The sequence below is a fragment of the Notolepis coatsorum genome, assembly GCF_963971535.1.
Source record: "Notolepis coatsorum genome assembly, chromosome: 2".
Classification (NCBI taxonomy): domain Eukaryota; kingdom Metazoa; phylum Chordata; class Actinopteri; order Aulopiformes; family Paralepididae; genus Notolepis; species Notolepis coatsorum.
The window spans coordinates 74,406,884-74,432,392 of NC_140166.1; the positions used below are offsets into that span (position 1 = coordinate 74,406,884).

General features: G+C 45.5%; 1 protein-coding gene across 2 annotated transcripts in view; it reads left to right on the forward strand.

The window, feature by feature from the left end:
- Window positions 1–25,509, forward strand: part of urb2 (URB2 ribosome biogenesis homolog) — a 44,909-nt gene that overhangs the window by 5,000 nt on the left and 14,400 nt on the right. For both annotated transcript variants that reach the window (XM_084308772.1, XM_084308773.1), the window contains exons 2-9: window positions 4,434–4,570; window positions 6,736–6,912; window positions 7,164–8,353; window positions 8,439–8,577; window positions 15,227–17,825; window positions 19,132–19,292; window positions 20,516–20,626; window positions 23,542–23,784. In XM_084308772.1, coding sequence (XP_084164898.1) covers window positions 4,434–4,570; window positions 6,736–6,912; window positions 7,164–8,353; window positions 8,439–8,577; window positions 15,227–17,825; window positions 19,132–19,292; window positions 20,516–20,626; window positions 23,542–23,784 — 4,757 coding nt within the window. The remainder of the gene's footprint in view (window positions 1–4,433; window positions 4,571–6,735; window positions 6,913–7,163; window positions 8,354–8,438; window positions 8,578–15,226; window positions 17,826–19,131; window positions 19,293–20,515; window positions 20,627–23,541; window positions 23,785–25,509) is intronic.

Here is a 25,509-nt window from a genome sequence, read left to right on the forward strand (position 1 = left end):
TTTTAATTTTTTTTTAATTTTTTTAATGAAACTACTGTATATTTGTATATGTGTTTGTATTTGTAGGCCTCTTTACTTACTTAAAAAAGGAAACATCAAGAAATATGTTTATGGTATCACTGATCCCTCTCCCAGTATCGTCTGGCGGCCTGCAGAGGGATACTATTTTCTCAACCAGAGCTTTCAACCAATGCAATGGAACCATTCTGGCGGCCTGCAGCGGGATACTATTCTCTCAACCAGAGCTTTCAACCAATGCAATGGAACCATTTTGATTGACAGTCGATTCGGCCAATTACGCCACACCGCTAGCACCCACCTCCTGCTTACCACCAAGCGAATATTCATTTTTCTACTTCGGGGCATGCCGCCATTGATCTGCTTGTGAGAATGCGAGTCAAACTCAGAACCACAACAAGCTAATAAGTTAGCTGCCCGGCAGTGCCCGCCGACCAGCGCGCTCCACAGGATGGCCAAACGAGACACAATGATTTTACTGCAACAAATGTTATAATAAAACAAAGCCTTTCTATACATTTGTCTGGTTGAAAACTTTATTAACAGATTGCAGAATGTGTAGTTGGGTACGGAATGAGCAACGGAATGTAACCGAGCTATGCACGGCTTGCTTGCTATCTTCGGGTAAATACTATGCTGATGTAATTGAACGTGTAACTAACTATAATAACGTTAATGCCACAAAACGAATGTTTGTGTCATTTTAACAGCAGATACTTTCTTAAATGCCATCCTCCCGACAGAGCGGTGTTGATGGGGAGCTCTGATGGATTCGCTTGGTTGTGTTATTACATTAGCATTGAACAGCTAACCGAAAGCTAGGGTTAACTAATGTTAAAGGTTTAGCCATAACGTTACGTTGGCTAAAGTTGGGGCTATTCTTAATCCAGTAATAATGGCTGCAGACCTGCAAGCAAAGTACAGCAAGTTGGCAAAGGAGTATTCCAACGTAAATCACATTTTCACCAGTAACGTTAGTCGTCTGCCTCCCGGCTATGAACGGACTCGGAGTAATGCCTTGCTGCTATGGGTAATAATAATATGCTGATGTTATTGTCCGTGTAACACTAACTATATAACGTTAATGCCACAAAACGAATGCCTTGTTAATCATAAATAGTAACTTTGATGCAGTAGCTTGTGTGTGTGTGGGGCGGACGGCGGGCGTTGTGCAGGTAGGTCGCGAGTGAATTTTTTTTTTGTCTTGACGCTACACAAATGGATGGTTAGTTATCGGCGACTGCTATCGGCACATTTGAGCTTATCGGCCGATAGGCCGATAGCAGTCAACAAGGCACTTATCGGCCGATACCGATACCCGACCGATATATCGGTGCACCCCTAGTGTTCAGTATAGACATATGTACAATGTTCGATGCAGAATAGACGTAACTGAGTTACCATATAATATACAATACTGTGCAGTGTACTAATACAATACTATATAGTGCAAGGCAGAAATGGGATGAGGTGCAATTTAGGTACAATTTACAGTGGGTGTACGAGTTGTAGTGCAAATCCTTTATCAATAAATATAAAGTGTGTTTGTGTGGTTTAAGTGAGTGTGTGCGTGTGGGTGTGTGTGCTGTGTGCATTTGATTTGTTGCATAGTGTTTATTGTTCGTTTAGCAGCCTGATGGCCTGGGGATAGAAGCTTCTTCTGAGTCTTTCTGTGCTCGCCTTAAGACTCCGGTATCGCTTGCCTGACCGCAGCAGTTCAAAGAGGCAGTTGTTCGGGTGGCTCGAGTCCTTAATAATTCTCTTAGCCTTCCCCCTGCACCGCTTGTTGTAAATGTTCTGGAGGGTGGGAAGCCCCCCTCCAATTGTGCGTTCGGCTGAACGTGTCACTCTTTGTAGTCTGCTACGGTCTTGTGCAGTGCTATTCCCAAACCAGGAGGTGATGTTGCCAGTCAGGATGCTCTCTATTGTACATGAGTAGAAGTTCCTAAGGATCTTCTGACTGACTTGGAACTTCCTTAGGCGCCTGAGGAAGTAGAGGCGTTGTCGTGCCTTCTTCACAACACTGTCAATGTGTGTGGTCCATGTCAAGTCCTCGGATATGTGGGCTCCGAGGTACTTGAAACTGTTCACTCTCTCAACCGGTGCCCCGTCGATGCTGAGGGGGCTGTAGTCCTTGACCCCCGACCTCCTGAAGTCCACAATCATCTCTTTTGTTTTGCTGACGTTCAGGGAGAGGCAGTTCTCCTGACACCACTGTGACAGATTCTCTACCTCTTCCAGGTAGGCCCTCTCGTCGTTGGCAGAGATCAGGCCCACCACTACTGTGTCATCAGCAAATTTGATGATTGTGTTGTTGTTCCGCTGTGTCACGCAGTCATGTGTGTACAGGGAGTAGAGGAGGGGGCTCAGAACACAGCCCTGGGGCTGGGGGGCCCCTATGTTGAGCGTGATGGATGAGGAGGTGCAGTTGCCTGCTCTTACCACCTGGGGTCTGCCCGTCAGGAAGTCCAGGACCCACTGGCAGAGGTCATAGTTCAAGCCCAGGTCCCTGAGCTTGGCTATGAGTTTGGAGGGGACTATGGTATTGAATGCTGAGCTGTAGTCGATGAACAGCATTCTCACATAGTTCCCCTGCCTCTTGTTCAGGTGTGATGCTGCTGTGTGCAGCACATGGGCTATGCCTGGCGTCCTCCGTGGACCTGTTGGGGCGATATGCAAATTGCAGGGGGTCCAGGTTGATGGGGAGGGAGGAACAGATGTAGCCCTTCACTAGCTTCTCAAAGCACTTCATGGCTATGGAGGTGAGGGCTACAGGGCGGTAGTCGTTGAGGCAAGCGGGCGTAGATTTTTTTGGGTACAGGGATGATGGTGGACTTCTTCAGACAGGTGGGGATGACAGCCTGTTCCAAGGACAGGTTGAAGATGTCAGTGAATACCAGGGCCAGTTGGTCGGCACAGACTTTTAGGACGCGGCCGGGGATGCCGTCCGGTCCTGCTGCCTTCCTGATATTCACTTTTTTAAAGATCCGTCTCACCTCATGCTCTGTTACCCTGAACACTGAGTCTCCATCAGCAGACCCCCCCCCCCCCCCCCCCCATTGCCGTGGTTTGTAGGCTGGTGTTGTTATTCACAGCCTCAAACCTCGCATAGAAGGAATTGAGATCATTTGCTAAGGAGATGTCACTGTTCAGTTTGAGGGGGGTGCCTTTGTAATCTGTCATTGTTCTGAGGCCCTGCCATATGCCTCTAGAGTCAGCCTGTTCAAACTGAAGTTCAACTTTATCCCTGTAACGCCGTTTTGCCTCTATTACTGCTCTCCTGACGTTGTATCTTGCCGTCTTGTGTTCTTCCATGTTGCCTGTCACCAGCCCCGTGTTGTATGCTGATGTACGCACTTTCAGAGCCTCCCGGACGGATTTATCTACCCAGGGGTTTTGATTTGGGTAGATTCTAATTGTGGTAGAGGGGATTGTTTCTTCTACCAGAGTACAGACAAAGTCAAGCACCGTTTCAGTGTATTCGTTAATATTGGCTGTGTTATCACGGAATACCCTCCAGTCTGTGCATTCAAGTGCAGCTTGGAGTGCCTCCCCTGACGTCACGGTCCAACGCTTAACCTCTCGCGAGACCACCGGCGTTCGCTTGAGACTTTGTTTATACTTTGGCAAAAGAAAAATGGCGGCGTGATCGGACTTACCGAATGGGCTAAGAGCCTGTGACTGTGTATTGAGCCGTACTGTATTGTACCCATTCTGCAATCTGTTAATACAGTTTTCAATCAATCAATCAATCAATCAATCAACAGTGGATTCATTTTTGAATTTCATATGTATACATATATATTCTATATATTCTATAGAGACACTAGGATCAAACACTGTGATCAGCTTGGACTGTTTTGGCTCGACAGTGTGAATTGTGTGAGTCTTACTGGCTGAAAATACAAGGAGCAATGCAAAAACAATGGCATAACACCCCCAAAAAGCAGGGACTATCAAAGGAATATATAAATCATAGCCCCCCAAACAGGTGCACATTAGGCCAGGGACCCAAGAGTTTTCTCCATGGACCCTCATCCCTGGGAATATGTCATTGTCAGATGTGATTTAGTGCAGCATTTATAATCAAGATTGGGAGATGAGAGAGTAAAAGCTATGATCAGATCAGGTTAACTATTCTCAAATCCTATGTTATTGTTTGGTCTATTTTCTAGTGAATGAAGTAATAGTAAAACAAACTATTCCTCATTTTGCTGGGGACCCCGTGAAAACCCTCTCAATGACCCCTGTGTGGTTCCCGGGACCCCACTTTGGCAACCACTTGGAACGAACCAGTAAATTCTAGAAAACTGGACTGCAAGAGTCCACTGTCAAACATTGTGCATGGATGCAGAATTGCAAAAGGCAGAATGGTGATTATTCCATTCATATTTTGCCTCTTCTACCCCTACTAGTAGGAGCAGGGATGGCTGCTATCTACTCGGGCATCCACCTGAAGCTGAAGAGTCCACGGACCCCGTGGGAGGACAAGCTGAAGCTGGCGCGCTTTGCTTGGGTCTCCTCCCAGTGTGTGCTGCCCAACAAGGAACAGGTAATGCTGCTGACTTATAGGTGGGTTTCAGGAGAGCAGCAAACCCTGTGCTTTGGCCCTGCACTCTGACCCTGCACTCTGACCCTGTACTCTGACCCTGTACTCTGACCCTACGCTCTGACCCTGCACTCTGACCCTGCACTCTGACCCTGCACTCTGACCCTGCACTCTGACCCTGTACTCTGACCCTGCACTCTGACCCTGCACTCTGACCCTGCACTCTGACCCTGCACTCTGACCCTGCGCTCTGACCCTGCACTCTGACCCTGTGCTCTGACCCTGCACTCTGACCCTGCACTCTGACCCTGCACTCTGACCCTGCACTCTGACCCTGTGCTCTGACCCTGCACTCTGACCCTGCACTCTGACCCTGTACTCTGACCCTGCACTCTGACCCTGTACTCTGACCCTACACTCTGACCCTGCACTCTGACCCTGTACTCTGACCCTGCACTCTGACCCTGTACTCTGACCCTGCACTCTGACCCTGTACTCTGACCCTACACTCTGACCCTGCACTCTGACCCTGCACTCTGACCCTGCACTCTGACCCTGCACTCTGACCCTGTACTCTGACCCTACACTCTGACCCTGCACTCTGACCCTGCACTCTGACCCTGTACTCTGACCCTGTACTCTGACCCTGTACTCTGACCCTGTACTCTGACCCTACGCTCTGACCCTACGCTCTGACCCTGCACTCTGACCCTGCACTCTGACCCTACACTCTGACCCTGCACTCTGACCCTGCACTCTGACCCTGTACTCTGACCCTGTACTCTGACCCTGCGCTCTGACCCTGTACTCTGACCCTGTACTCTGACCCTGTACTCTGACCCTACGCTCTGACCCTACGCTCTGACCCTGCACTCTGACCCTGCACTCTGACCCTGCACTCTGACCCTGCACTCTGACCCTGCACTCTGACCCTACACTCTGACCCTGCACTCTGACCCTGCACTCTGACCCTGTACTCTGACCCTGTACTCTGACCCTGCGCTCTGACCCTGCACTCTGACCCTGTACTCTGACCCTACGCTCTGACCCTGTACTCTGACCCTGTACTCTGACCCTGTACTCTGACCCTGTACTCTGACCCTGCACTCTGACCCTGCACTCTGACCCTGTACTCTGACCCTACACTCTGACCCTGCACTCTGACCCTGCGCTCTGACCCTGTGCTTTGACCCTGCGCTCTGACCCTGTACTCTGACCCTGTACTCTGACCCTACGCTCTGACCCTACGCTCTGACCCTGTGCTCTGACCCTGCACTCTGACCCTGCGCTCTGACCCTGCACTCTGACCCTGCACTCTGACCCTGTGCTTTGATCTTGCACTCTGACCCTGTACTCTGACCCTGCACTCTGACCCTGCACTCTGACCCTGCACTCTGACCCTGCACTCTGACCCTGCACTCTGACCCTGCACTCTGACCCTGCACTCTGACCCTGCACTCTGACCCTGTACTCTGACCCTGCACTCTGACCCTGCACTCTGACCCTGCACTCTGACCCTGCACTCTGACCCTGTACTCTGACCCTGCACTCTGACCCTGCACTCTGACCCTGTGCTTTGACCCCTCTGATGAAATGACTTAAAGGAACACGCCAACATTATGGGAAATGCGCTTACAGTCTTCAGTCAGACAAGAAGATAGATACCAATTTCCTCTCTGTGCGTTCAGTAGAAAGCTATCCAGCTACAAGTTAGCCTAGCTTAGCACAAATGAATGGAAGCATATACGGACCAACTAGCCTTGCTGTTTGCCAAAAACACCTCTCCTGGAGTTTTAAGCTAGGCTAGTGGTCCGTATCCACTTCCATTTATTTGTGCTAAGCTAGGCTAGCTTGCAGACGGGTAGCTTACTACTGAGCGCACAGAGAGGAAATTGGTATCTATCTTCTTGTCTGACTCGGGAGAAGGCGGTTAGCGCATTTCCCATACTGTTGCTATGTTCCTTTAATTACCAATACGTCTACATTTGTCTCAAAGAGATATGTCCAGAAACAAATTCCTAATTACACTGTGTGGCAGGCAGACTAGGTTTTCAAAAATGTTCACCAGGAATCAATAAAAATTGGTTGATATTCTAATTAAGGCAATACATTATTTCTCTCTGTCCTCCTCTCTCTTTCTCTCTCTGCCCCCTCCCCCCCCCCACCAGGTCCTGTTGGACTGGGCCAGCCATGCTCTGACAGGATTCTACAGCCACAAGGTGGAGTTCTCCCAGGATGTCCTAGAGGGCCTTTGGAGTTACCTAGACGACCTGCTCCACAGCAAGAAGCTCTGCTCGCTGCTCAGCCAGGGCAAGACCGTCACCCTCAGACTGGCTATGGCTCAGGTAACGATGGCCCCTGTCAAAAAAGGGAACCGCTAACCGCTGGCACCCAATAACGTATATATACGTGAATGGCCCCGAAAGTGTTAAGTTAAATCAGACAAAAACAAAAAAAATTAAACAAAGCGCAATACCAAGCGGAGCTCTTTTGTCTAGAGATCGCTGTTTGATGGCATTACAGATTACATTACCATTAATCCCATCATGTTTCCACCAGGCGATGTGACGAGCCTCTCTGTTGTGTTTGTCCCCAGGTTCTAATGGAGCGCGTGCAGGAGTGTGTGTGTGTTGGCACGGGGCCGTCGGTGGGCGTGTCCACCCTGCTGAGTGTGTGTCAGGGCGTACTCTCCGCTCCTGCCCTCGCCTCCATCTTCACCACCAAGTACGAGCTGATTGTCGATCTATTGGCCAAGCTCTGTTCGCTGGCCTGCCATAGGCTGCAGCGTTCGTCAATCACGAGGCCTGCCCCCCCCACACAGCCTCAACCAACCACAGAGACTCTTGCGTCTCAAGATGCACTGACGACGGAGTCTCCACCAGCCCAGCCGGTTGCAGATCCTGATATGGGTCGGTCAGAATCGGTCAAAGTCACATTAGCTGATCAGCCAATGACGGAGCTTGATAAATCCCAGTCCCAACCAGTGGCAGAGTCCCATTCGGACCATGTGTTTGAGGTGTTGCTCCAGGCGTTGACGTGCTATCTGTCGGTTCAGCGGCAACAAGCTAATCCTAACAGGGTGTTTACCATGGTAACCAACCATCTACTACAGCCCATAATGTTGCTCAGGCACCTGTTGACTTCCGGGGAACACACGCACTCTCATACACTCCTCCCGCGCGCTCGCCAGCAGCTGAGTCGAGACCTTCGCGGCAAGATCGACTCCATCCTCCAATCGGCGCTCTTCCCCCACGAGCACCTGACTTCCTACAAGGAAGAGCTCCTCCCTGTCGCCAAGGAGGATCACGGGAAGCGTGGTGGGCCGGGAGGCGCGAGGGGGGGCTTCTTGAAGCCAGTCGGTACAATACTCGGTAAATTAAACGCCCCAGGTTACTGCGAGCCTACGATACACTACGCGGTGAAGTCCAGCGCCCTTCCACTGCTGTTCAGGTTCAGTTTGGAGAGCTACGGGAAAGGAGGAGGTGGCGAGGAGGAGAAGATGATGTTCTTCCACCTCCTCACCCGCCTGGTCCCGGTCTTGGACATGGACATGGGCCTGGAGGCCAAGGCCTCTCCGGCAGCCCCACTGTCGGGCTCTCCCCCCGTCCTCGCCCCGTCCTCCCCACAGAGCTGGAGCCTGGCCCTGCTGGCTCTGGAGGCCTTGTTGAGCCAGGCTCTGACAGAGGACATCTACAACGTAGCAGCAGACCGGATCAGACATGGAGAGGTCCAACTCAAGTTCTACAGAACCCTGGTTCAGACGCTGTTCAACCAGGCTCAGCCCAGGTGACATATCCACTCTTATTCTATTCTATTCCATTCTATTCCCACAGTGAAAATCAAGTGAATTCCTCTCCTCTCTCTCCTCCAGTATCCCAGCGTGGTACCGCTGTCTGAAGGTTCTGCTGAGTCTAAACCACCTGATCCTTGATCCAGACCTGGACCAGCTTCTAACCTCGGCCTGGGTGGACTCGGACTGCCTGGAACCAAGCGTCCAGCGGGCCAGACAGGTAGTAATATTAACCCATTAATTAATGACTAACGACTATATTTAGCATGTTAAGGAAAAGCCCCACAGGTTTGTTTCCGTTAGAGGTAGTAACAAAAGATGTGCTGTGCGAACCTTTCAAGACATGGGGCTATACAAAACAAAAAGTATTTTTGATTTCACCTATTTATCATGCCTTAATTGGTAGACACATTTTAATATTACAAAAACAAAAATGCAAAAATAAATAATTTGACATGCTAAATATCACATTTAATTTAATTTCAAACCTTTATTGAACCTCTTAACACATTGACTGCCAGCCATTGTACTCATCAAAGTACCCAGTCTGCCACCATTGAAAGCCTATGGAGTGGCTCACCTTCTTTGCAGGGCTATAACCTTTTAAATTGTATTGCTGTATTGACATTACTATGGCCCATTCAACATCGATTATCTATCGTTCAGGATGTGGGAACGTTATACTTTTTCATTCATACATTCATACAAAAATACCGTCTAGAATATAAGTATTTTTCGTTTTCTGCAGTAATTCCTAGAACGTGAGTTATAGGCCTAAACGCATATATAGATTATCGATTGCCGTTTCTTCCCTAGACACGCTATATTAAAAAATTCAAATGTACATGATCGGTATAGTTATGCTTCATCATGCGTGAAGGAAGGGGGGGGGTCGTTTATAATTCCTTGATCGTCACTAACTGCTTTATGTAGTATGGGTTGATTTATTGATCAGATGGTTTGTAAATAAAGAAATGTACAATTGGGCTGAAAATAACGTTTGTGTCCTCTTACCGTGCGTCAAAGAGACTGGCGGTGAAAGATCCCAAGTATAGGACGTCGATCGCCTAGGTCCATTTCCGGTTTGTATGTCGCAATAAACGCCGAAATCATATCGATTATTAAGTTTAGAAAGCGATCCATTATGTACATTGTGTCTGTCGGGAGCCTTGCAACGATATCTGACGGCCGGATGAATTTAATCGACGCACAGCCCCCATATCCTGTTTGCCAGTGTAACTCGCCCGACCATCCACCAGGCGGCGGTATTGAGCCGTCGTTGCCTTCACCTTTAGGGTCCAGCTGGAGCGTCGCGGGTGTATATATGAATTATGAATGCCATGGCGAAAAAATGAAATATTGATCTCAATAACGCTGTACAGCGAGGTCTGGCGGTCAAAGCATGGCGGGCAATAACGCTTTAAAGCGTTTCCGGCGGTGGATGTGTAACAGGCGCCCCCAAAAGTGGCAATTTCTTAACCTGAACTTGAGGACTGCATACTTTCTTTGCAAACCAAAATACTATACTTTATACTTATAGCACATGCATGAGCCTGGTCTCTTTTGAAAGATGACATTCTGAAGTTTCAATTTTAGTGCTAATGAAATAGAGTAACATAGGTCTGAACTTGAGTTGTAGAAACACTTGCTACTCAGGTTTTTCTGTAGTAAGTAGTCCAGAAGTAGTATTTCCCCAAAAATTGGTATGGCTGAAAAAATTGCCTGAAGTCTTATGTAGTACATGTCCACATTTCATAAAAATCTGTTCAGAAATGAGTGATTATTTAGGAGCGATTCTGGTAAAAAGTGAGAAGGAAAAAAAGGCTGCAGAAAACGATTTCCTCATTGACTCCAATGCATTCCGCAGAAATTTCTCTTCCTGTTTGCGCTCGTGACCTTTCACCTAGATCCCTGATTCGCTCATTCCCACGTGGGGTATCATTGGAAAGCCAGACTCATTGGTTACAACCCTGTCTAATACTTTTCGAGATTGCCAAATGATTGACTGAGGTAGAGGCTCGGGAGTTGGGAGTGGTATTTGAAAAAAAAAAATCTGCTGTGTACTTCGGTGCACGCCTCGCATATCGGCATGTAACTTACCTGTTTTTTCTGTCATGTCGAGTGTACATACAGAAATAAGCCAACAAAATGCATCAAATCATAACAAAGAGACAATAAGACGAGGCAAAGAGCAAGGATAACAAATCAACATGTACAACTTGATTGACAAAGGTTGGAGATCAAGGTTCATTCCATGAGCAGGTTGTTGGTAGGGCTGGGCGATTAATCGATTTTATCGATTAATTCGAATGAATGATTTAGGATGATTTTCAAAAAAAATTATAATAATAATTATTTCATTTTTCAATTTCACTGTTTGGTGAAAGTTAGATTTGCACTTTATTAATCCCAATAGGGAAATTCATTCTTGTTTGATGATCAAGAGGCACCTTTTATTTGTTTTAAGGGAAGTTTGGTGAAAAAACAAGTTATTGCACTAGTAATCCCAATAGGGACATTCATCTTTGTTTGATCAAGAGTAGGGCTGACCTTCAAAGCTTTTTTTGGCAATCGAAGCTTCGGGGCCGAGCTTCGATTTTAATTCGAAGCTTCGAGACATTTTTATTTTTTTATTTTTATTTATTTTATTTTTTTGTATCTTATGTTGTGGGACTTGTACAGCACTTTGGTAAACTTTGTTGTTTTTAAATGTGCTCTATAAATAAAGTGGATTGGATTAATTAATTAAGTAGCCCCTTTCGTGACTGTGACGCAGCCAACAAGGTTTCACTCGGCTGTGTGATTTAATTCAAGGTGGATCGCTGTTGTCGTTTGAACAACTTCAGATTTCATGGGAACTACCAATCCCCCAAATCAAGAATGTTTAAGATGAATGAAGTAAGATTTTGATTATTTGAAATATGGCCTGTGTAGACTAAACTATGCACAGAATTATGTCGGTCTACAAGGTCCGGATTCTACATGGTCCGGCAATGTAGACCTTGTAGACTCCACTACAGACTAGGGCTGGGCGATATAACGATAAATATTGCGATATATTTTAATAATCGATATCGAATATTGAAATAAAAAAAAATCGAAAAATCATACTTATAACAATTTCAATAATTATTGATATAGAGAAATATGATAACATTATCATATCGTTATCGCGATATGATTTTTTTCCATATCGCCCAGCCCTACTACAGACCAATTATCAGTGAATGTTCATGCATTTTTAAGAAGGGCTACTTCCACAAAAAAACAAAGAACTCACCAAAACATCTCAGTAGCACCTTATCTAAATGTTATATTTCATATATGGAGATTCATATTTATTTATGTATTGCATGCATTTCTACATTTTATTTCCTATTTTGTTTATTCATCCCAGTATCTTTCTTTCTCATGTGTGGAATTCTACAAGGCATGTAGGTGTATATGTGTTTGAGGATGATATCCTTCAAACAGGCAATAGTGATGATATAATTTGGGCAGTGCTGAGCTGGGTTACTTTCCTCCAGTGTTTTGTGCCCCGGCCCCACAACACAACACACACTTTCGAAAAGAGTAACCTTTTATATATATATATATATATATTATTTTTTTAGATTTTTAAGTGAATATTGGTGAAAGTTAGGTTTGCACTTCAATCCCAATAGGGAAATTCATCTTGGTTTGATCATTTTTGTGTCGAATAAAAACAAAGCTTATTTGAATGATTTTCTTGGCAGTTTCTAGTTTTTAAGAGAAGAAAATCGATTAAAATCGGATGTGGTGTGAAAAAATCTGAGATTTTATTTTTAGACCATATCGCCCAGCCCTAGTTGTTGGAGTTCATTCCATAAGCTAGAGGAGCATCATAGCAAAATGCAGATTCACCCTGTTCCGAGCAAACTCCTCGGACCTTAACTCTTTCTGCGCCAAACACATGGATTCTCGTGTTTCAAATCCAACCGTTGAGCGCCAAAAACGAGTTTTCTCGTTTTTAGATCCTTTTTTTCGATTTCCCCATTCTAAACACTTGCACGGACCTGCCTGTGTCTCCCTGGCACTGCTGCCTACGTTATAATTGCAATGACGATCGAATTCCGACAGGTGGCAGTATCGCCTACCTTTTGAACTTGGTCTTTCAGTACTGAGGTACCTCCGGCTGCAGGAATCCCCTCCCCCTCAAAGTGAATCAGCACACAGCTATCTGTAGGGCTGACCCCTATTAGTCGACTAATCGGTCGAAAGGAGCCGTAGTCGACTGCCAACCTCTTAGTCGAATTCAAAAAAAAAACTAAAAGAAATGTTTTTATAAAAAAATATTCTTTTTTATTTTATAAATTTTTTCATTCTTTCCAAAAGAAAAGAGGCCTCTAACGCTAATGGCACGCATACCAGAGGCTAACTGCCTACGAGGCACAGAGGCACTGAAAGAGGATTTCACCGATCTAATGAACACACTAGAATAGACAAATATCAAGATGTATCCATCAGTGGACCAATTGCATGCTTTTGCAGAGGACAAGAAGCCTTCAGTCGACTCCTTCAGACATTAAGCACCCCCACAGCCCAAATGGAATGAAAAAATATATATATATTATACTTTTTTTTCCCCGACTAATAGTCGACTAACGGCAAATTTTTGCCAATCATAGTCGACTATCCAAATCCTTAGTCGGGGACAGCCCTAGCTATCTGTCGCCGATCTGCTCGCCTGAAACCTATTGTTTCCCATATTATAGTCAGGCCCAATGCACACGACTAATGGCGATCGCAATGGAACTACTGGGATTATTCATTTTGGAGTACCTTCTGACTAAGGTAAGCTATTTTAGGTCTATTTTACCGAACCTAAAACATGCTTTTGTATTGATCACAGCGTCGTATTTTACCAAATCTAAAACATGCTTTTGGTAACGATCGCAGCTTCGTAAAACGACCCCCCCTTCTTGATGATTTTGTGAAGAAACATCTATATTGGTATATACCTTTGATTTGGAAATAATATAGGTTTCAGGCGAGCAACCCGAACGGTTTGCGCATATGCATATAACACGTCATATCTCACTATCTAGAAAACGAGACTGGATTATTTTGAAACAGGGTGATGTTTAAAGTGGAATAGCGCACAAACGAAAATATGTAGAAATTAACTGGTTTGTCCATGTTGGACTATAAATAGTGCTTGTCAAAAAATACTATTGTTTCCATAGCTATAATATAGAATATACGATGGGTCCGCAAACGTTGTGAAAATGGTCAATAACGCTGGCGCCAGGGAGTAAAGATGGGAAAACAGCGTGGCAGTCGATGAGTTAAGGACCATCCAGTCACTAAAATTCCATTCCAATAACGATGTAGTATAAGGAGCGGAGGTAGCTTACCAATAAGGGCCTTAAAAATTTACTAATACCAGTGTTTGTTGCGCCTCTCCGTCAGAGGTCGAAGTGTCATCTATCATGTCCTCACTAATCATTAGTGATTAGTGAGTCCAGGGATTTAAGAGTTGAGGCCACAGCATGTCTATAGATTATATCACCATAGTCCAAGACTGATAAGAAAACTGCTTTGACAACTCTCTTCCTACTAATCAAAGGATACTAATGGTTCTGTTTCTGTATAGGAAGCCAATTTTCTGTTGCAACTTGGAGGCAAGGTTGTCCACATCGAATTTAAATGTACATTTCATCAAGCCACACACCAAGATATTTATAATCAGTGACTCGCAATACTAGAACCACTTACTGTAGATATGTGTACACCATCATAATCAATATTTCTGGCTCTAGAAAACAGCATAAATGTAGTTTTACTAGCATTAAGGTATAATTTAAGTTTTATAAGAGTTTCCTGGAGGTTAATAAAGGAAAGTTATCATAGGCCAGTTGTACAGAGTCAGCTATTCAATACACAACCGTATCATCTGCATACAGATGGGCTTGACAACCATTCAGTGAAGACACACTATCATTCATATGAATAGTGAAGAGGACAGGACCTATAATTTAATCCTGTGGTACACATTTAGTTATTGATACAAAATCTGATTGGGCATAACCTGACTTTACACACTGACATCTCCCTGACACATAATCTTGGAACAAATCATATTTCTATCTAAACCAATTTAGCTAATCTTTTTAAGAGTAAATGGTGATTGACTGTATCAAAAACCTTTGACAGATCAATAAAGAGGGCAGCACAGTGTTTCTTGTCTAAAGACGATATTATGTCATTGACCCAGAATGGTGTGGGCTTAGTACAGAGTGATTTGAGAGAAAGGACTTGATTATTCACTGTGGGTGCTCGTTGCCACAAGTGTAATAAAACCCTTGCCGGTAAGGGATGCAATACGAGCAATTTATCATCTGTCGAGCAAGCATAGTAGACATTTTTCAACTGTTTTCAACTGCTTTGCTAGCAGTCATCCATCTCTCACAGTCCCATCGTCATCTTTGTCGTCCATGTATGCCCTACCAGAGTTATAGATACTAGAGTTCACTAGGATAATAAATTTTTCTTTACGAATAGGCCAATAAATCAAAGCTAATTATACATTTTAAATATAGAAATATATCAAAAGAACTGAGCGTAGTAATATTGATAAAATCCTAGCAACACCCATCCCTATTGGAAACTGAAAATGTTAGCATTTGTTAGCTTCATACTAAGCTTGCTAGTCAATGGGGGAGCATGGATCATTCTAAATTCTGTTGCTAAGCTACAGTCATGCATCATGCTCCCCTCCCTATTCACATAACACATACTAACAAATACTTATTTTTGCCCTCATTATCTCTAATACCAACACTTGAGGAGCTCTAGTTGTGACCAACCAGATAGGCTTCTAACAAAAGATATCTCTTTTAAACTAGCTCCTGCTGTCCAGTCTGCTCCAGACCTATACCAAGCTCCGCCAGCTGCCTCACCTCATCTCCGAGCTGGTCACCGCCATCTGCCACCGGGCCCAGGACCACATCCGACCTCCCCTGCTGTCCGAGGGCGTTTGCGCTTCCCTAAAGAGCTGTCTCCTTGATACGCCTCCTTCTCAAGGACTGGAGATCTGCTCCGCCACCCTGGGAAGCATCAGGAGGGACATACTGCCTGACCTGATGAGGGACAGGGAGGGGATGAGAGGAGATGAGATGGAGGTAGATGGAGGAGAAGGCATGTCGGACAGAGAAAGAGGAGATGCGTCCCTGAAGCTCCTCTCCCTCAGCCAGCTCCTTCACGTTGTGTTGTTCAGTCTGAAGACCGTCGACAATGCTTCTCCTCTCCCTTTGGTCAGACAGACCCACAGTCTAATGAAGGAGATGGGAGACATAGTTGTGGATGCACTCAATCTAGTTTCATCAGTCCAGACCTCCCACGCGGTGGGCCTTGAAACGGACCCGGATCCAAAGACGAGCAAAAGTGAAAAGAGCTCCGACCCCCCGGGCCCAAAGCAGGAGTCACCAGAGCTCGAATCAGGGGTTCTGTGGAGGCGGAAGACCCAGGAAGGGGCTCTGCTGCTCAGGTACACGTGGGTGGAAGTGGACATGCTTTTTCAGATCCACTGTAGCAAATACATGTCTCCAGAAGCAGCCCAAACACCAGGTCCCGGCCAGACGCAAGTTGCGTCCTCCACGGCGCCAACCCCAGCCTCCATGACAGTCCTATCCCACTTGGAGGCTCTCCTCTCAGGGGTGATGATAGTAACGTCCCACCCCTGTCCATCTCCCATACTCCCTCCTTGTAGCCCAATGAGCCGTTTGCTTCTCAAACTCCTCACCTTGCAGCAGCTGAAGAAAGCCCTGCTCGACACCGCCCTACTGGACCAAGCTGGTACTGCAGCGCTGCTGAGCAGAGCAACCCAGTTCATTTTAGCTCGAGAAGAGCTTGGGATCAAGTTGGATGGAGAGCAGACGTGGGACGGGCAGATAAGTAGCGTAGATGTTGGTTCCTACCATGTAGCACACTGGCATCTTGTTGCTACTAACCTGCCTTTGATAGCGCCTCATCTAACCGAGGAAGACATAGGCTGCATTGCCAACATTCTGCTCAGTTCGCTCACAGACAGGCCGCCCATCTCCCTGGCCAGCTGCCTGTCTGTCTCTCTCATCTCCTCCCAGCTCGTCCAAAGCTCCATTCTGGTCGAGATCCCTCCAGTCTACTCTGCCATCGCCAAGCATCTCATGCAAAGGATTGTGGGAGTTCTAGCTCTGTCCGACGCACCCCAAGTCCAGCCGACACTTCTCAAATTTCAGGAAGTTGCCCAGGGGAGAGGGATTTCAGGTGGACAGTCGGAGAGTGACGCCAGTGAACCCTCTGTGAAGAAACTAGAGGCTGTAGTAGAGGAGATTCTGAGACGTTCTAAGACTGGAGAGGTTTCCATATTGCTGGATGAAACGCAAACACAGGAACTGACGAAGTTACTCCTCATCGCTGAAAATCTCGACGCAGATGGGATGAGCTCTGAGGATTTCTCCTCTGTGTTCATCCTCCTCTTCTTCACGCTGACCTCCACCTCCAATTTGCCAGACAGGGGGGCCAGCAGTCATCCCGACCCAGCGAATGACGTCCAATTCCTGGGGAAGCTGCTGAGACTCATGGCTTGCCTCCTGCAGGGCAGGAGCTCACAAAGCATTCTCAAGCTGATCCACGGCAGCAGTCTCCTTCAAGCTGCTGTGTCTTCCCTCCTCTTATTCAGCGACAGGGGCAGATTTAGCCGTATAGGCAGCTCCGATTGGTTGGATTTAGTCAAAGCGGCGCAGGGCTTCATCCAGTCCCTGGTCCGGCTGATTATAACCAGGAAGAGCAGTGTGCGGCTCAACCTAGCGCAGTTCACCTCCTACCTCACCAGCGACGAAGTAGCAGGCAGGCAACTGGCAGCCATTGCGGCTCAATCGGCCACGGAGCCAGCTGAGCCGGCGGTGGTCATTTCGTCCCTGCAGCTGCTCCTGGCCGCACTGACGTCTCTCTCCCAGGTGATGGCCGCTAACCTGGGGAAGAGCAAACTGTTGGACCAAACTTTAAGCCAACTGCTGGCCAGAACCACAGCCATCCTGGGACCAGCCGTGCAGGCCTGCCTCAATGCCCAGACTGCCCAAACGGGTCAGAACCAGACACACGGTATCCTCAGCCTGGCCTTTACAGTAGAAGTGGTCACCGTGATGCTTCAAAGTGAACCGGCCTCGCTGCCCACCGAGGCCGACGGTGACGCTACTGGCACCCAGCGGATTCCGAAGCACATGGGCCTCTATCGCAGCTTCAACCAGCAGATCCTCAGAGAGATAAGCTCCGCCCCCCGGCCCATGGACTTCCTGGTCTCCTCGCTACGCTCCCTGTCTGCGTTCTACTGCACAGTGGAGAGGATGGGAGGAAAGGGGGGAAAAGGAGGAGAAGACCTAAGAAGTGGAGAGGAGACGGTGGTAGGAGATGAGAAGGATGAATTGTATCTTCAGACACTGCAGACTGTCTACAGACTGCTAGCAGGTACTGTACACGCGCATGCACACATGGACGCATGCACACATGCACACACACACGCACGCACGCACGCACGCACACACTGGCCAAACAGAAACTATATTATTGGCCAACATAGGCCTTTAACAGATATACAGGGTACATGTAGGTCTGGGAAATCTGGACATTTCTGAAAAATGATCAATTAACTTTTTAAATATGGGAAATTGTAAAAATACAAAAGAGCGTTTGGGAAAAGTCTCTAAATTCACCACCACACAGCAAATTGCTTGCTCCGATGTCAGGGTATTGTTAGCATTAAAGGATTGGTTAAAGAAAATTATGTTGACTAGTACAGGTAATAATTTCACATCATTGATTGCTCTAGTATTGAGAAACGTAACATTGAGCTGCAGCCTCTCACCAGGCTCTTATCTGATCCACCTGTGTTTCAAAAACCATCATTCATGTACTTTTACAAAACAGGAAGCTCACAGTATAATCAGATGTGTCTACTGAGGAAATGGTTACAAATCGTACATCATATCGAAAGTTATAATTAAGCAATAGCTCATGACATGGTATATGGTTATTATATCACAGCTACGGGGCGTAGTTCGGCCCAAGGCGAAGCGGAGATATGGGCAGATATGCCGACTATTTACCAAGGCCGAGCGCTGTTTTAACCTACGACCTAGGACCATTATTATACAGTTTTAATATTTTCTCAGGCGAGTATGTACCCATTTTATTTAGATTCCAAATATGCAGTCAGTTCGTTCAAATAACGCCTGTTTGGAAATTTGCTCCAATGTTTTCATAATCAAATAATCTGGATAAAATCATTGCTTTATCCGACTGATTCAGATGGCACTAACGCCATTTTGAGCCTCTCCTGGTCCATATATGGATATATATATATATATATAAGGGCATATAAGAGCTTCCCCAATCTTGGCACCAAGAGGATTCCTCTTTTTAACTGGGCATGCGTCAGCCCCAGTGTCCCCCGTAGACCAGACCGTCTCCTTTAACGAGGCTAATGTTTCTCTTCCTCAGACGCGGAGTGAAAAGGAATTAGAATCATAGCTATGGATATACGCTCATTATACCATGGCTATGAACCAATCAGATATTGCTCGATTTGAGCTACCCATTTTTATAGTGAGTTTTATAGGCCTTGTACTATCCTAAGTTGCCCAGTTACATGCGTAGCGCAAATGTGTAATGAAACTCATTATAACTTTTGACACAATGTACCTGTACCGTATCTCATACTTCATACTATCAGTAGTAGTGTTAATAATTTTATGTAAATGTGATGTTCCCCCAGCTCCCTGGCTGTCGGAGAGTGATGTGTCTGAGCTGGAGCCTGCTGTGGAGGAGCTACTGCGCCACCTGCTGGAGAGGAGCAGCGCAGCACAGTTGAACCTGCTCCTGCTACTGATCAGAGAGGGGCTGGACACTGGCAAGCTCCGGGGAGGAAACTGGAGGGTGAGATGATTGTTTTGATCACTTCTGTCAGATCACAGCCTTATGTAGAGATGGAACCATATTGATACAAACTCCTAAACTGGCTTTTAGGGCTGGGCGATATGACCTAAACATTTTAATCGATTTTTTCTCTCTTGAAAACTAGAAACGCCAAGGAAATCATTCAAATAACGTTTGACACAAAAAAATTATCAAACAAAGATGAATGTCCCTATTGGGATTAATACTGTAGTGCAATAACTTGCTTTTTCACCAAACTTCACTTAAAACAAATAAAAGGTGCCTCTTGATCATCACACAAGAATGAATTTCCCTATTGGGATTTAGGGCTGACCCCTATTAATCGATTAGTCGACTAATCGGTCGAAAGGAGCCGTAGTCGACTGGCCAACCTCTTAGTCGAATATAATTTTAAAAAAAAATTATATATTTTTTTATCATTCTTTCCAAAAGAAAAGAGGCCTAGAAGCGTGGCTAATGCTAATGACACGCATACCAGAGGCTAACTGCCTATGAAAACAGGCACAGAGGCACTGAACGAGGATTTCACCCATCTAATGAACACACTAGACTAGACAAATATCAAGATGTATCCATCAGTGGACCAATTGCATGCTTTTGCAGAGGACAAGAAGCCTTCAGTTGACTCCTTCAGACATTAAGCACCCCCCACAGCCAAAAAAAAACGACCAATAGTCGACTAACGGCAAATTTTGGCCAATCCTAGTCGACCATCCAAATCCTTAGTCGGGGACAGCCCTATTGGGATTAATGAAGTGCAAATCTAACTTTCACCAAACATCACTTTTTGTTAAATAAAATGTGACTCTTATATATATATAATTTTTATTTTTTTTTTTTTATTTTTTTAAATCGATTTAAATTTTTCTAAATCGTCCTAAATCATTCATTCGAATTAATCGATAATATCGATTAATCGCCCAGCCCTACCGGCTTTAGGTATCTGCTGGTTTTGAATAATCTGATCTGATCCGGTACAGACTTTTTTTTTTTACAGAAATTTTTTTGAAATTCAAAGCAGGATAATGTTGTTCAAGGTGATGATTTTGGGAGATTCAGAGAAAGTCATTGCTAGATGCACCTACATGACTTGTCCAGGCGTCCTACAAAATGTCCCACAAAACATCCCTCCACAACACGTCCATGTATGAGTGACTACAAAGTGTGTGTGTGTGTGTGTGTGTGTGTGTTTTTTTTTACAGGAGGTATTGTCAGCGGTGACCATCACTAAGCTGTTGACTTGCTGTCCTCTACCTGCGCTCTGCTGTAAAGGCCTGTGGCTCATCGCCCCACAACTCATATCTACACTGGTGGTGAGAACACACACACATACAGATATTCACATATACACACCTACACATACAGATATACACATTCACATACACGCACACACACACCTACACATACAGATATACACATTCACATATACACACACACACCCACACATACAGATATACACATCCAAATATATATATTATACACACACACACACACACACACACACCTACACATACAGATATACACATTCACATATACACACACACAAACACGCACACACGCACACACACAATACACAAATACACACATACACACAAGCATGCACAAAGTCACAAATGGCCTTCGCTGAAGCTGCCCCCATCCTCTGGAATGCCCTTCCCAACCATATCCATCATGCAGACACTCTTGTATCATTTAAACAAGCCTTCAAAACCCACCTTTTTACCCATGAACTCCTTCCTCTCTCACCTTTTTTAATTGTCTGTACTAAAACTGTATTGTATCGTTTGTTTTGTTAAAGTGTCTTTGAGCATTTGGAAAAGCGCTATATAAATCCGATGTATTATTAATATTATTATTATAAACTGACACTTGTGCCTGCTTGTGTTAATTAGGCTAAAAGGTTTTTAGGCGTTCCCAAACCTTCCAAATAGTGTTCCTGTAAACGCAGAACTGCTTTGCTAGAGCAGTCTTGTAGCTTAACACTCATCTACAGACTTTCACATGGATATGGGTGGGAATCGGCGGTTTCATCGCGATACGATATAGATTCTTTGGACAATGATACGATATTTGTCGATATCACAAAAGTCTGCCACGATACGATTCGATTCAGGTGCCTGCGTTCGATATGAGACGATATCATATGCCCATTTATCCTCGGGCGGGCAGAAAAGTGGCAATTCTTTTATCTTGAACTTGAGGACTGCATACTTTTTTTTGCAAAACTTAGCTTTATACTTATAGCACATGCATGAGCCTGGTCTCTTTTGAAAGATAACATTCTGAAGTTACTAATGCAAAAAAGGATAATCACTTTTAATGCTAATGAAATAGAGTAACAGAGGTTTGAACTTGAGTTGAACTTGAACTTGTGTACTCGCATTTGTCTTTAGTGGTTGCCAGATTCCAGATTCCATTATTCCAGTATAGAGGTATGAGCTGGAAAACACAGCTGTTCCATAGCCTGAAGTCTTATGTAGTACAGGTCCAAATTTTATAAAAATCCGTTCAGAAATGTATGCTTGAGAGAGGTCTTAGTAAACAGTGTTCCAAAATCCTCCGTGGCCATTGGTTTTTGATTGATTGGTCAGTTCTCGAGCGTATACAGTCCGGTGTGGTCATTTGACGCGCAGCCTGTAAAAAGACACTCGCCTGACATATCGTCATGTAACTCGAGAACCGAGGCACGGAATTAGTCGAGTGAGGTGGCGTTCGAACGGTGGCAAATTCAAGTTTCGAACGGTATATTACATGATCTGCGAAAAATGCAGCCCCGAGCCGGTAGGCGCTTGCAAAGTGCCGCGACGTGCGTGCGTCCCTCTCACGTGCATGACGGCCTAACCACATGTAGAGGCAGGGCTACAGGGCTGTGGACCAGCCTACCGCCACAGGGCTCAGCTCATTACCACACTTTCTGCCACACTTTTATTTTAATTTAAAAAAACAAATTGTGAAAGTTTCAGCTGTGCATATATCAAGAGTCGAGTCAAGAGTCACTTTATTGTCCCATCAGCTGGGAAATTTGTCTTGGGTTTACACCCACAGACACATACAGACATGACACAACACAACTGACTCCAAACAGAGGAGATAAACAATATAAAAGATACATTAAAGGGGAACTATTTTACTATTTCTTTCACTATTTGGGCACTTTTACACAATTCCTGTGAGTCTATGGAACACCTCTGTAATATATATATTTTTTTTGTTCATTGTTTTGTATTTCTAATCAAGTCCTCAAAAACAGCATTTTTCTACCTCAAGATCTCGAGCCGTTTTGAGCCTGGGCTGCAGGTGCAGGTGCAGGTGCAGGTGCCACTGTGTGCAGCTCATCTTGTATCTCAACATTAACATGCAGCGGTGTCTTTATGACATCACAGATAGGCACATTTTCAGATGACTCAGTTCAGTGAGGGTGAATATTGTGAGAGGAGAATTGGAAGAATGCACCAATATGAGAATTTTGAGACATGGATCATATTAATATAAGTTCACATAGCTAGGAAACAATGCTAAACACTCAAAAAGGCCATTTATAAGATAGTTCCCCTTTAAAGTACCTGCACAGCAGGATGTCTGGCAACACCACATTAGAATATTATACAATATATGGTGTGATATGAAATGTAAGCATAACCCCGGGAATCTGCTACACACACACACACACACACACACACACACACACACACACACTACATTACCAGGCTACACACACTGCTCTGTATTGCACTGTTCCTCTCTATTCGACCACACACACTCTCAACCAGACCATCTTGTCTTCTATAGGTGGTTTTAAGTTAACGCCAATAGACCGCAGAAGTGACATTAGACTTGGCCCCGCCCCCTGGTCCAAAAGCTCCTATATTTTACTATAGTGACTATTATATTTAGCAATTAAAAAAACACTGCATCAGCTTGTTCCAAATGGAATGTCACATCTACGGTCTTTAACAATCTGACTGCAGCTGATCTCAGGCCAGTCGCTACATCCTAAGGAATAAGTTACGTATGTCTTGACTGAATGTTTATAGAAAAAGATGTGGAGCCAAAATTGTTTGGAAATGTTGAGCGTTATTTAGCTAAATCGTGGTTATGTTTTGACATGGGCAAACAAAAGAAACCCCACAGGAAGTAGGTTGTAGTCATAGCTGTTGCCTAGCAACACGCCAAACATTCCACTGAAATGTAATGTTTCTCACTCAGTGTGTGTGTGTGTATATCTTAGTTCATTGTGAAAGACTCCAGTCAGGACCTGTCCATGACCATCTCCATCACCATTCCCACGGTAACCGCGATGACATCGCTGTTGCGCCAGGGGGAGGGACGTCTCTTCAACCCTCACCATGTGACCCTGGTGCTGGGAGCGCTCCAATTGGTCCCCCTGGATCACCTGACACTGCCCGTCTACCACTCTGCCTTCCTGGCCGTGCACGAGGCGCTGTTCGCCATCATCCAGTGTCATCCGCAGGTATGTACGGACGGATTGATGGATGGATAAAAGATTGATTGAATGAAAGAGAGAATGATTTCTAGCAGGGAATATAAATTGTCCAGTCCATAGTTCTAAATGTTTTCAAAAGATTTTTTTTTCTTTCTCCGATTTTTTTCTCTGTTTTCTCCCCGTCCCAATTTAGTTGTTGTGCCAATCCCCCCCCCCCCTCCCCTACCTGGTTGTTGTGCGCATGTTCTCCTGCTGGTCGGTACAAGGGAACCCTGAAGTCATCTGCACGCTTCCTCCGACACGCGCGGCGACAGCCAGTGACTCTTTTTTCACCTGGCAGCGAGGGCTCTCATTGGTGAAGTGTAACACGTGGGAGGTCACGCTGCCTTCTTCAAGTCCTGCCTCCGCTGAGCAAGCGCCCAGACCTGACCTGTAGGCGTCGCTGTCCACAACGCCAGATTCCCACTCATGACTTGCCCTCCCCCTAACCCAGCCAAACGGGTTAGTATAGCGATCAGCCCAAGCCTCAAGCAATGCTGACTCCGGGAGTCGAGACCGCAGCCTCTTGCATTGGTGACGAGCGCAATCTCCGCTACGCCACCTGACCGCCCCCTTCAAAATAAATCTTGACTGTTTAAGTGAGGCTAGGAAGGTTCCATTCGTTACAAACAAAGTAATATATCATTCTGGTGGCTACGCATAAGCACCTTTACACTAGTGCTGCAAGACAGTCAAACTACAATGGTCCCAAAGTATATCATTATGGTGGCTACGCACAACCACCAACACTAGTTATACAAGACTAGAATGGTCCCAAAGATTCACACTGCAGCATAGCCGCTTCAAGACAGTTATCGACTGAATTAAACAATACAGACAGAATGCCTTAATCCTTCCTGTGTCTCTCCTACTGTGTCTCCATCTCACAGCCTTCCTACTGTCTTGATAATGAAATCAATAAGGGGATTGGACTGCTCACTCTTCTGCACACACACACACGCACACACACACACACACACACACACACACACACACACACACACACACACACACACACACACACACACACACACACACACAGTCACATGTCTTTCCCCCCACCAAGTCTATAAGTCAACTATCCTGGTCTCCAACACAAAGAGAGTCGGCCGCAGATACTGTATAAAGGCAGAGGTGTTTGAAACAGCAGAAAGCTAGTATGATTGGCATTGCAGATGCAGGCACGCACCAGCTAACTAACCTCAGATGTGAACAGGAGAGGGGGAGGAGGGGAAAAGGGAGCAAGGGGATGGATGGAGGGAGGTGGGGGGGGGGGGGGGCAGAGACAGAGGGGCTGGCATGAGGAGCTGGCATGAATTGATACCCAGTAGATGGAAACCATTAGCTCTATATAAAACTGGTGACATCATTCTCTCTCTCTCTCTCTCTCTCTCTCTCTCTCTCTCTCTCTCTCTCTCTCTCTCTCTCTCTCTCTCTCTCTCTCTCTCTCTCTCTCTCCTCCCCTTGAAGGCTTGGATGGATAAGAGAAAGTGGTAGAGAGATAATTGCAGATGTAACCACCCTTAGAATTTCACTTTATACATTTTTTACTGCAACAGTGTAACGTCACCGTTGGAGAGGAATGATTTGTAAAATATATATATAGTTTTTTTTCTTCTTTCTTTTTCCTCAGCAACCAAAAAGCACACGGAACGTTCCAGAAGTGACAGAATCTAGGAAACATAGTCTGTGTTTAAATATTCAGTTCTAATT